Consider the following 13,548-nt stretch of genomic DNA (forward strand, 5'->3'; position numbering starts at 1 on the left):
TATAAAACATCAACAAAAATTCAGAATAGGGTCATGCAATTCGAGGTATCCTGTCAACAATTTTAAACATAAGGCCGCAAGTGGTAAAAATGGTAAAACAAGACTAGGTTATTTTCCTGGAGGCGTGTATATTACTGATTCACTCTGTCCATAGTATAATCATTGTGTCTGGCTTGAGCTACGCTACGCTGCCCCTACAATTTACATTGGTACTACTCCGTTTCGTCCATATCCCTAAGCTTTCAGAAAAACCTACACTATGTAATCAATCATCTGAATGCAATATGAACGGAAAACTGAAAAACAGTCCAATTTATCAAGTAAATCCAACCCTGAACTCTGCAGATGAAGCTGCCGCAAGAGTAAATCGTCTCTTTTACACATTTATTTTGAAACAGCACGAAAGTGTATGGCATTTCAGCAAGCAGACCACAACCATGGAAAAGAAAATGACATGAAGTTTTCCACTATTGAGCTATATAAATATGATATTATGACATATAAAAGATACAAACAAAAAAAAAAAAGAAAATCCACTCTTAGGCCTCCATCGTGTGACCATGAAGGCTGTTTTTGAAACATACAAAAAGAAATGTGAGTACAGCAAGCACTGATTCTGTAGATAAAAAAGAACCGTCTCAAAGAGATAAACATTTGTATTCATACACATTAAGACAACACGACCCCCGCGCTCTCCCTCTGCTTTGTAATTACAATGTATAGCTACCTCTGGGGGGGGATTCTTTTAAACTTCAAATTGTTTGGAAAAAAAGGGAACAGTACAAGTACAAATACTATACGTATTCACATTATCATAGCAAGTTACTAAAACCAGAACGCTTTCTTTTAGTGTAATATGTATTTACATGGCAAAACGTACACATATACTACTGGCAGGAAGCCTGACCTCTCTTCTTCCTCTAGCTTAACGATTAACAACATCACACATTATTCACACTACACAGGTTACAGACCTCCAGTAACCTCGTCTCCTAATAAAACACCGCCAGAGATTCTTATCTCATGTTTCTGTTGCAGGTAAACCAAATCTAGTATGATTCGACGCAACCAACTCACGGATACCAACAGCAGTGATGTGTTTCGTATAAATAAATATTATAGCAACATAAAAATCAGTGTTAAATTCTCCTCTTCATGCTTCTTGAGAATTTAGCTTGAAATCAGTTTTAAGACGTTAAAACTGAGCTCACGCCAGAAAAATGAGCTTGAGGCGAACGAGTATGAATACCACGAACAATGTTAGGTACAAAAATATGGGCACTACAGCTGTCAGGAGTACAGTGGGATGTGTTTGTGTGTGTTATGTTTAAAAACAGGCAGGTGGCTACAGTCAGTGCAGAGTGATTGAGATGGAAGGACAAGACGTATTAAACACAGTATGGCTGATATATAAATGCTTTACTCGGGGCTGTTTGAGAGCCTTCCCGCTCGAGAGTCTATCACAGGTGTGTTCTGTTAAGTGACCGGAAACATGATCAAACATGCAGTTACAATCGCACAGAAGAGGTGCCGTAGATTAGAGTGGAACAGTTTATGTTGGCTAAAAAAAACTGCACAGGAAGCAGCTGTTTCATCTCAGGATCAACATTCATGTTCTACAGCCTCCCACCTCTGTCATGACTCCTCGTTGTAGATCTGTCAGTCACCCCCTCCTCTACTGGGGCTTGTCTGTCTTGTGTGCGGTGAGGAAGGCCATGCCGTGGGTCCTGAAGTGGGTGTTGAGGTCCGAGGCCTTGTCGAATCGCCGGCCGCACACCTTGCAGCACATATTGCCCTCTCCGTCCTCGCCATGCGCCAGAGGGGAGCCAGCAGGCGAGCCGTCAGGAGAGCCGTGAGCGCGCGGGGTGCTGCGGTCCGCGTCGCCCTGGGTGTCCCGCACACGGTGAGTGATGAAGCGGTGCCTGCTGAGAGAGCCGGCTGATGCAAAGCAGACGCCGCACTGCAGGCACTGGAAAGAGGCTGTGTCTGCCCGGTGCTGGGGGATGTGGCGCTGAAACTCTGCCCCGTCCTCGGTTGAAAAGCCGCACGGGACACAGCGGAAAACGTTGTCTTCCTCCTCAAGCTCGCTGGGTGCCAACGATGCCGACGCAATGGACGCCCTGGTTCTCTTTGCAGGACCTGCAGACCCCTCCTCACCGTCCTCAGTGGCGTTTTCATCCTCGTCTCCCGCTCTGCCTCCAGGAGGTCCGCCCTCACCGTCCTGTTCTGAGGAACTGCCCGGTCCTTCTCCTCCTGTGGCTGCACGTTTTCTGGTCATGGGTCTGTCCTGAGGACACAGAGAAAGAGAGAGACTTAAGTATTGATAAACGAATCAAGCAAAAAGCGCAAGGAGAATTTACACCCATCAGCCACAACATAAAACCACTGAGGGGTGAAGTGAATAATATTGATCTTCTTGTTTCGGTGCAACGTTCTGCTGTGAAACCTCTGGTCCTGACATTCATGTGGATGCCACTTGACACAAACCACTCACCCAAACACTGTTGCAGAAAAAAATAACCCCCGTCATGGCAATGGCACTCCCCATGGCAGTGCCTGCGCCAGCAGGACAACACACATCGCCAAAACTGCTCAGGAACGTCCCGAGGAATGTGACCAAGAGCTCAAGGCGTCAACCTGGCCTCCAAATTCCACAGATCCTAATCTGATTGAGCTTTTGTGGAAGGTGATGAACCCTGGAGGTCCTGTGTCTATGCCTCGGCAAGTCAGAGCTAATTCTGATCCACAGTGGGACCTGTTGAGGCACAGACGCAGGACCTCTGCAGTCCGGCATTTTGCACAAATGCTGATTTTATTGTTGTGGCTGATTGGTTTGAATTTTGATGGATACTTTTGTTTTGTCCCATTTCCATATCACCTGTAGTTAACAACAAATAAAACGTATAACTTACATTGCCAGCACACCTTATAAAAAACACAAGAAAAAAAAAATTATAGACAAAATAAAGAAACATCTTTGCCATTTTTACACATTACACTTTTTACTGTCTTGAGTATAAACTACTGTAACTACAAATGGTCACAGTATACTGTTTCTGCAGTTAGAATACAAAAGACTTCACTTTTTTGTGATAACAGAAGGTCGTGCAGTATAAGTTGTAGTATGTAACTGGGACACAGATAAAGCCTATTGATGTCCAGAAACAGAGAGAACTACACTGCACTGTCTTCACTCACCTGTCCATCTGTGGTTCTGTGATGGAGCCGAATATGCTTGTCCAGTAAGAACCGACTACCAAAGGTGCGTTTTCCTTCTGTGCAATATCTGAAAATTAAAGACCCAGGGTTAAATCAGAATATAAGATTAGCAGGTCAGAGTCTAGGCCTTAATTATGTAATCTGACTGATTTCAGAGTTTTAAAAATCTGATTACAACATGTAAATTGATTTAAAAAATATATATTTGTAAATATGGAAGATGCTTGAAGACTGAGGTAGCAGTACACATATTAACATATAAATTAGCGCTGTTTTTTGTTGTTTTTAGCGTGTTTTTAGTTTGTTTTTTTCCTTTCCCACATGTTTTGTATATGTAAGACTGGAGGATGTATGTAAATAATGGTGTCTTGAAATTTAATGTGCGATGGGCCATATATTTGGCATGGCTACAAAATAATAAATAAATGAATGAAAGAATCTACATACACGATATATATGCAGTACGCCAATATATCAGTCTATCTCTACCAATTAACATGCCTGAATAATCAATCAGACAGCGATTTATTTTTCAGCAAAACATTGAAAATGGGAAATAATAGTTATGTGTTGAGAGACAAGCATCGGAAGTTAGCTGCAGCAACAAATTCTCTGATACACTGTCATGCAGTTCTCTATGTATACTGTATTTGTCCTTCTCAAATAAACCATAAAGAAAAGTCTGTGTCTGATGAACTAGAAAACGTATTTGATGAAGGCTGAAATAACTCACTGGCAATGGAAGACTCTCTGTTGCCCTCATGAATGACACGCTCATGACGTCTCAGGCTGGATGAAGTGCTGAACGTGCCTCCACAAATACGACAAGGGAACTGTGGAATTGGCAGCAAACACACACACACACACACACACAACACACACACACACACACACACACACACACACACACACACACACACAGGGCAGATAGAGATGAGATAAAAACATATTGAGTCTCAGTCAAATGCGCTGCAGTGCACACAGGAAATTAACAACAGCCTCCCTCTAAGTACCAGTGATTCTTTTACTGCTTTGCCATCCACGAGTGGGCGTCATCTCCCATCCACAAAGTACAAATTGCTACACAAAAGATTTGATGCTGTAACTGTAACCTTTGGATTCAACACTGTCAGATTAAATAACAGCAGGTCACACCTTGCCGTGCTCCATCTTCACGTGACTCAGATAGTCCTCGTTGTCGGTGAAGGTGGTCTGGCACTGGGGGCAGGTCCACTCAGTTTGGGCGGGGGGATGACTTCCGCCCCCCGAGGCGGCTGAGTTACCCCCTGGAGCCTCGTAGTCTTCGTCCTCATCATCATCCTCTTCCTCCTCCTCGTCTTCTTCCTCCTGTTCCCGACCCCAGTCCTCTCCGTCTGAGTTGTCAGGTTTTCCAGAGGATTTTGATTTGAGGCCAGAGGAGCTGGATGTGTTTGCCGGGGCTGAGGCGGGGTTAGATGCATCGGACTGAGACTCTGTCTGTTTGGCGGAGGGTCCTCTGTGAGCCGTCTGAGAGGCATACAGAGCATGCAGAATGAATTAATTTACCTTTAAAAATGCTAAATTAATCAAAGCGGCACAGAAAAACATAATCTTACTCATATAAACTAATTTCTGGCACAAAAACAAATACTGTACTTGGTATAGAACTTAGGACAAGGTCACCGGGGAGGGACCTTGCTAAGGCCGATCCAAGAAATTGTTGTATGCCTTTGTTGACACCACATTCACCATAGAAAGCAATGAATGGGCAACACAAAAAGGCAAAACTTTATGTCTAAAATCTATATTTCCTCATGAGAAAATGCACCTTAATATGCTCCATCATTGATCCTTTCTGGGCGTAGAGCTTGGTGCAGTCGGGACACTTGAACACATGCACTTTCTGCTTGGCTAAATGAGTGTCAAAGTGCATGTACAGCAAGGGCTTTTGGGTAAAAACTGTATCACACATCACACACTTGTAGATCATTCTGCAAAAGGAAGAAAAAACAGAAGAATTCTTATTTTAGGGATCTATTCCCACATTTGTGACAATATTTTCCAAACATCCTCTGAAGACATTGCTCTACATGTTTGTTGAAAATGTATTTTTTTGGTAGAAGTAGTAAACATACTTGGCCTGTCCTCCCGTGAGCGTCGGGTGCTGGGTGCTGATGTGACTCTGAGCGCTGGGGGAAGACTTGAAGGCCATGGGGCAGCTGGGGCACTTGTGGAAGACCTCGCAGTGAGCTGTCTGAATGTGGGACTTGATGGAGTTTAACCCTCCGAACACAACCTGGCAGCTCGAGCACCTGGACAAGATGTGACACACAGCATGATGAGAAACAGCTCTGATAGAAAAACATTTTGATATCCGTCTATGGTAATTTTTAAGACTCTGCATCCAATTAAAAAAAACATTAACAGCAAAATGAGTCATTTCAAACAAATACGTAACTTCTATAGCACAAAAAAGCTAAAATACACAAGTTGCAAATAATAGATGTAACAATGGCTGAAAATATTTCAACAAACTTGAAAATTTTGCTATTTTTTCAATTACAATTTACTGAAATGACGATAAGAAAGTCTTCATCAGCCACCAACTAGTTACTAACAATAAATCTACATGGTGTGAGGATTCTCTCAGATCTATAAAGGTAGTTCTATAAATTGAAGATCTGTCAATCTTAACTTTCTTAAAGGGACAGTTCACCCCGCAAATCAAAAATACATATTTTTCCTCTTACAGTAATGCTATTTATCAGTCTAGATTGTTTTGGAGTAAGTTGCAGAGTGCTGGAGATATCAGCCGAGACATGTCTGCTTTCTTTTTAATGTAATGGAACTCGACAGCACTCGGCTTGTGGTGTCAAAAAAATACATTTGAAATACTCAACAGTAATCCCTCCAGAAATCATGACGCAGTTACTCAAGATGATCCACAGACCTTGTTGTGAGCAGTTTCATGTATGAGCTATTTTCTTTCTACCGAACTACACCTGCCAACCGAATCACCGTGCCGACGGAAGCGTGCATCTACTCATGGATGAGGGGCTCGTGCTCTCGCCAGCTTGAGATGTAAACATTAACGGCATCCACCTAGCTCTGCGGTGCTAGGGGAGCTTAGCAGGAGATGCACGTACATGTACATTTTTTTGTGAGAAAAAAGGTTTTCTGATTCCAGCTTCCCAGTTGAAAGTATTTTATAGTTTCTTTACTCCTCTTTGACAGTAAATGGAAAATCTTTGGCTGGTGGAAAAAACAAGACATTTGACATTGTCATTTTGGGCTTTAGGGAACACTGATCAACATTTTTCACTAATTTTAGACATTTTACAGATCAAACAAATAATTAATTAACCATGAAAATAATCAAGAGATTAATTGGCACTGTAAGTAATTGATAGATTTAGAGAGAAAAAAATGTGAATTTTTTTAATTTGGGGGTAGAAAGTCACTTTAAATTTAGAAATGAAATAAGGCTTTTTAAAAGCTAAAGATAGCTTTACCAGAAGAACTCAATTATCTTTGCTTCTTTCATTTAATACTCTGGGTCATCTAAGAACCTGGCCAATGATAAATTAATATTTGGCAATCTTTCCTGTTGAGGTATTGAATAAAGGCCAGCTGAAGCTCTACTATATGATCATTTAGCAAAGCGTTACAGATGATGATGGGTCGTAATGATGGTTTTGGGAAGTGTCTCCATACCTGTATCCAATGCGCCTGGCAAAGTGCAGGCAGGCCTCCTCCAGGTGAGTCTGGAAGCTGGCCTGCCGGGCAATCCCACCACACTCAGGACAGACGTGAGGCGCTCTGTGTTTATGGATCCTCTGATGGGCGGACACGGCACACGAGTTGGGCAGCATCATGGGAGGCGAGCATTGCGTACATGTCTGAAATAGAAAAAAAAAAATCAGTGACCACCAGCGTTTCAAAGCGGCAGGTTATCAGCAGCCTGAAACACGGACTCACTGAGTTTGGAGCAGCTCTGATCTGCTGGAAGTGGGTGACCAGCTCAGCCTTTCCAGAGAATTGTGTTTGGCACTCTGGACATTTGAAGTTGTTGTACTGCAGACCCTCGGCCTTCTTGCAAGGCAGAGGCATCAGCGCTTGGGGGCCCTGAGGTGTGCGGCGGACCGGCCGAGGCTGAGCCGCTGCCGGAGATGAAGCATCCTTCATTGGGCTGGAGTTGGCGGAGACAGCGGGGCCCCCGGGTGTGGTGTTAGGAGAGGAGACTGGAGGAGAGGAGGACGAAGAGGAGAGCAGGCCTGGTCAGCCACAGGTGGAAATCAGAAGAGACAGATGGGATGCGGTCAATGGAGATGAAGGAAAAAGACGAGTATTTTCTCATTTTATGAAATACTATCAAGCGAACTTATGAAGTCACACATTAACTTGAGAACTCTTACTTATTTTTGTGTACTTCTTTCAACACTCTCTACTCAAACAGATATAAAAATATATTATGTGGAGCTGAAATTATTTGTCATTCAGCAGAAAATTAATCAGCAAAACTATATTGATTAATTGTCTGCAATTTGTTAAACAAAAAATTCCAAAAATAAATATTTTCTGTTTTTTTTTAAATTATTTTCTGTAGTAGTAAACTGAAAATATTTGGGTTTTGGACTCTTCGTTCATAAAAAAAAAAAAGGAATTTGAAGACATCACCCTGGGCTCAGGGAAATTGTAATGAATGTTTTTCCCTATTTTCAAACATTTTATAGACCAAACACAAAATTAAGACAACTACAGTAACTTTTACATAAAAACATTTTTGATATATTTACTGAAACTATGACTATTTCCACACAGTAGTACACGAGACAGATAATTAGTGAAGAAATCACGTCTGTCCTCCCCATAGTGCTCCTTATGGCTTTTGCAAAAGTCCATTAGGCCTGAAAGAAAACAACCTGTCTGAGCGGAGGAGTCTGTAAAGCAGCTGCTAATCATGTCAATCACTGCTTGTGAACTGAATGTCAAACACAGTGCTGATCAATTATGAGTCAAGATTTTGTTACTTTGTTTCCCATTTCCTATTTTATGGCTAAACAGGACACTAAAATTTGTTTCTGAAAAACATTTGAAAAAGGCAATGCAGTAACAGAAACTTGAATCACAAGCGGTGAGTGACACAACAGATAACACAGATTTCTGGGCTCTGATTGGTTGCTTTGAATCATGGTGGATTCTTGTAAATGTCATTGGGAGCATTATGAGGAGGCAGAGAAACATGATTTTTTCACAGTTGATCTGTCTCATGCACTACTGTCAGGATAAAGACAGTTTCAGAAAAAATGACATAAAGTTATTTTTTTATTAACGTTACCACTTACAGCTTGAAATGATATATCAATGATTGTTAGTTGCAGCTCTTCTTACCACCTATAGGTGTTATGTCCTGCTGTCCAATCATCTGCTCCACAGTGACAGGCCTCATGACCAGGTGTGAGCACTGCATGACCAGCCCACGCTCCTTATGCTCCCTGGCATGCAGCAGCAGGCTGCATTTATTGAAGAAGGCCAACCTCTTAGCACAATGGTTACAGGTCACCTCGATGCGGAGTGATCGTCTGTCATAGTGTCGAGCCAGGCTGCGCTCCAGGGCGAAAGCGTCTCCGCACTCCAGGCAGCGGTACCCTGTGGCCGGGAGCGGGAGACCCCACTCAGGTGGAGGTGGTGCTGAGAGGTCGGGCTTGTAGCTCGGCAAAAGGTTCTTACTGTTCAGGATTTTGTTAAAAGCCTCCACCAGGCTCGACTGACTGCGGGAGATGACGGCACCCGTGCTGTTGACGATGGAGGCAGGTTTGTTTGGCTGGAGGGTGCCGCCGATGATGGTGCTGCTACCTCCGTTAGCTGTCTTATTAGTGGCTGTGCGTACACTGATCCCACCAGCAGCAACTGAGAACTTGGGAGAGGAGGCCACGGCGGGAGTTGCAGGCAGCGCAGCTGATTTAGTGATGCTGACAGCGGTGGCAGAAACCTTCGCCTTGTCAGATGCAGCCATTTTGTTTTGGACCTTCGTGGCGGCAGCTAGCATGACGCTGCTGGCCGCGAGTGTGGACACAGGCAGAGCATTGAGAGCACTTACTTTCTGGGAGGTTGTCGTCATGTGACCGGGGGAAGCTTCAAGTTTTTGGGCCTTGTTTCCTAACGTCTTACGTTCCCCAGATTGCGCTTTAGGGTCCAAACCTTTCCCTGCAGCACCACCTTTGGGCGCTACCCGTGTGACAGTTCTGGTTATTCCACCTGTGGAGGTTTTAATTGTTTTTATTCTGACTTTAAGGGGTCGGGCTGGAGCTCCAGAAGGAGCAGGTGCAGCAACACCTGCCTCTGCTCCGTCAGTGGACTGAGCTTTAGGCTTTCCATCATCTACCTCCATCTTCTCCTCACTTGTTCTCCCGTTTTCTTCCTTGTCAGCTTTGCCGTCAGCGGCCTTCTCTATCCCGTTCCCCACCTCCATCTCCTCCTCCTCCTCTTTGGGCTCTCGTAGTTCAGAAGGAGGTGGAGTGGACGCCACCGCAGGGCTGGAGCACCTTTTCGCTGCGACTTGAGCAGTTGATTTTGGCATCTCGGGTTCAGGACTCTCTGGTGAATCTCTCTCCTCTATGACGTGTTCGGGATGCCTGTCCTCCAGCTGCGGACTCTCTGTTGAACCAGATTGGGGTGTCGATGAAGTCGCCCCTGAGGGAGTGTCCCCAGGTTTAGGATGCGATGCAGCAGAGGACGTGGGTTGCGTTGAGTCGGACTTGTAACGTCGGCTCAGCTGAGTGCAAGTCGGGGAGTCTGGGTTCTCCTGGATCACCAGCGGACTCCCCAAATCCGGGTCAGAATCATCCTCCTCCATCTGCTGGTGCTGAAATCCAGCAGGGCCTCCTTTGGGCGCTCCGTTAAAAGGCTGAGATGAATGCAGTGGGTGTGACGAGAGGGCAGAGGGTGGAGTGGGGAGCAGGGGCTTAGATGGGGGGAAAAAAGGCGACGCTAGTCCGACGGCGCCACCTGCAGCCAGAGGAGACGACCCAGCTGACAGAGAGGAAGATGACGGTAATGATGCTTTGACGCCGTCTGCCCTCTCTTGACCTGTATCCTGCTGCTGCTGGTGCTGCTGCTGTAGAAGCTGCATCTTCCTGGCCCGACCCACTGGATCTCCAGACCCCTGCGCCACAAGCGGTTTAAGTCTGTTGAAAATGTTCCCGCCTGATTTGTGAGCCTTGGCTGCACCTGCTGCCTCTGAAGACACTTTGGGGGTGTTTATTGACCACGGCGCTCCATTAGACTGAGTCTGGCTGAGAGGAAGGGGCGTGGAGACACCAGACGCCCCAAAACCGTTGTGGTTGAGCGCCTCCGATTCAGCCATTCCAGGCGCACATGCTCCTAATCTAGGACCAACATCTACCCCTGCGATCACATCAATAGGGTCCTGGTCTGTGTCTCCCTCCCCTCCATCCACGGCCTCAAGGCGCACTTTATTCTTCACAATCACACTAACAATTGAGGTGTCCGCCTGGGGGTCTGGGGGGCTGGGCGGTCTCAAGGATGAGCCCACCACGCTGTCTGACTTTCCCAGAGGTGCACCTGCAGCTCCATGGGGTCCCTCTGCCTCATCTGGTGCAGACTGGATGGCCTCTTTGGCATCAATGTCAGGAATGTCAAATGCTGCCAACAGGTCATCAAAATCTGGGGTCTTCATGTCCCCCATACCGGGAAGAACTCCTGTAAAAACACATATTTATTACATTTTGTTTCTTTTTTTAAAATTAAACCCATATTTAACCAGGTAAGTTAAGTTCTTCCTTTTTAAAGGGAGACCTGGTCAAGACAGCAGCATAAGAAAGAGTAATAAACAATGACAACCACAATAAAAACATAGAAGAATATACAGTTACATGCAGAAATATTTAAAACACCAACTCACAATATACCAACCAATTCATTCACCCTTGTACCAATGAGAGCTTTATAGTCAGGCAGAGAGACCAGTTCTTGTAGTTTAAAATATTTTCGAAGGCTATTCCAAGTGAGAGGGACAAAGCAAATAAAAGCTTTCTTTCCCAGCTTAGTCTGTGCACAAAAAACAGACAACAAAACTCTTGAGATTGCAGACTAAAGCTGCAATCAGATCTCTGTTTAATCAAATTGCAAATGTAAGAGGGGAGTTTACCCAGTAAGGCTTTATAAATAAACAAGTACCAATGACTGAGCCTACTAAAAGGTCAAAGATGGCCAGCCAGCTCTGGAATAAAGTGTACAGTGGTGAGTGAGAGCTTTACAATTTGTAACAAATGTCAGTGCACTATGATATGCAGTATCTAACATGTGCAAGCAATGTGTAGATGCACACGTGTGCAACAGATCGCCGTAATCCAGCATGGGTAAAAACGTAGCAGCGACCAGTCTTTTTCTGGCCTCAAAGGAGAAACAAGACTTTTTTCTCAAATAAAACGGTGACTCCAACATCAGCATTTTACAGTTTTTCCCGATCCCTTACAATACATTAACGGAAACTTAAGCTCAGTTTCTTGAAACTCGAAACACAAATCTGGAAAGAGTTAACTATTTTGTCAAATCTCAACAAGTCTCTTCGTTACACTCAAAAGCATGTTTTCTCTTCCCAAAACTGATTCTTTCCACCAAAACAATACGCACAGTTATCATAGAAATATCTCATACTGATAATCAGTTAAACAAGTCAAACAAGAAACACTACAGTACAGTAAGAAAATGTTTAGACTGTGTTTCTGGAGATGTAATCAGCACACAAATACAAAAATGTAACAGAGCAAATATTTATTTGTTATTATAATATATAATGTTCAGCTGACTTAACTGGCTGCAAAATATTTGTTTTATTTTGAATGCCATCCGCTCTATTATCAATGCTGCTTTTTGCTACACCCCCTCTCCAAAAAACCCTAAAAACAAAAAACAAACATAAGAGGTCAGATGAAGACCTCTTTTAAGCTCTAACACATGGTTAAAGCGTTTTGCAAGCTTGGTTTGAACAAGTGAGACATGGATGAGATGAGTTTGTAATTGCAGTGGGGCATTTTACAGGTCAGTGCTTTACAGGTGAATTAAGTGTGCTAAATGATGCAATCTGAGCTTAGTGTTTTGCAAAGATGTGATTTCGAATTTCTATTTGAATAAAAACACTGAAATTGTGGTTAGTGTTTAGCAGTCTGGAGTGCTGTTGTTGATACACGAGGTTTAATTTTTCAGAATTGAGTGCACTGTTTCATTTTTGTGTATATACAATAGAGAAAACCCTAATATAGTTACAGTAGCTGCAGGAGGCAAAATACACTGGCATGAATCTGGCTGTGTTGTTGTCCATCATTTGTCTTGCTAGCATAACGCCAGCTGCAAAAACATCAATATGCAACATTTGAAATCGTTATGATCTTTAAAATGTTTGCATTTTAGCAGTAAATCATGTGGACGAAACGTCTTGCATGCATCTTACTTTGACACAAACTATCAAGCTACAGCAGGTTAACCTGCTATCTGGGAAGCTAGCTGAGCTATCCCTGCACTAGCATTAGCCAGCTAGCGCGCTAGCTACGGCAACCAACCCTTCCTCTGGTGACAGGTCCAGCACTAATTTGCTATGAATGGGAAACACCGCTTCAATAGTGTTATCAGTGCATGCTACGTTTTGCAGCAGTGATCGTTTGAGAGCCAGTTCAACCGGGACAACGTCTCATAGCAGCGTCGGTTATATTGAGCTAACGTTATTCCTCCCCGACTGAGGCTGGCTAGCTGGCCGCTGAGCTCCAGCCAAGACAGAGAGGGGTCATTTAGCTAACTAGCTAGCATCGCCATTAAAAAAAAAGCAACTGGAGCGGTTTGCTGAGGTATGGTTTGAAAGCGGTAACAATCCGGTGATCGTAGGGTCGACGATGTCACATAAGAGGATGGCAGGGATGTGGATTTTGGTTTAATATTTCATGTATTTTGATTGTTTACCTGGATGTGCGATTCCCGACTATCCTAGCTCGATTTCAGCTGAAAATGCTGCGCTTCCCGTCACGTGACCGGAGACATCCTATCAGGCTGAGATAGCGCTGGAAAAATGCATGGAGGATGCTGCAAACGACACGTATATTATTTCAACTGTGGATGACATGTAAACATTAATACATGTCCTCATCGGACTATTTTTAAAACCGCACGAGGAATAGGTGTCTGTGTAAAACATACCGTTTTGTTTTCCCAATCACAGCACTGTCAGTCACACTAGACCAGGGACACTCCACTTTATTTGCCTGGGGGACACTGTTGCAAAATGACAGGAGGTCAGGGGCCAGTCAGCAGCCCCGTACATGTTGCTAGGATTTTAGG

The 13,548-nt window shown here is 44.0% G+C and overlaps 1 protein-coding gene and 1 non-coding gene across 2 annotated transcripts; both read right to left on the reverse strand.

Moving 5' to 3' along the window:
• Positions 1-480: 480 nt before the first annotated feature.
• znf687b (zinc finger protein 687b) lies at positions 481-13,224 on the reverse strand. The gene is given in 11 exon segments (XM_042506560.1): positions 481-2,287; positions 3,199-3,286; positions 3,953-3,971; positions 3,974-4,052; positions 4,375-4,725; positions 5,027-5,189; positions 5,334-5,510; positions 6,913-7,097; positions 7,177-7,472; positions 8,590-10,920; positions 13,174-13,224. Coding segments are annotated over 10 exon segments (4,287 nt in total). The 5' UTR covers positions 10,907-10,920; positions 13,174-13,224; the 3' UTR covers positions 481-1,675.
• On the reverse strand, positions 4,847-4,982 carry LOC121958341. Its single transcript, XR_006106828.1, has one exon. It is a non-coding gene; the product is annotated as a small nucleolar RNA SNORA13 (small nucleolar RNA).
• Positions 13,225-13,548: the final 324 nt, after the last annotated feature.

The sequence above is a fragment of the Plectropomus leopardus genome, chromosome 18, assembly GCF_008729295.1.
Source record: "Plectropomus leopardus isolate mb chromosome 18, YSFRI_Pleo_2.0, whole genome shotgun sequence".
Classification (NCBI taxonomy): domain Eukaryota; kingdom Metazoa; phylum Chordata; class Actinopteri; order Perciformes; family Serranidae; genus Plectropomus; species Plectropomus leopardus.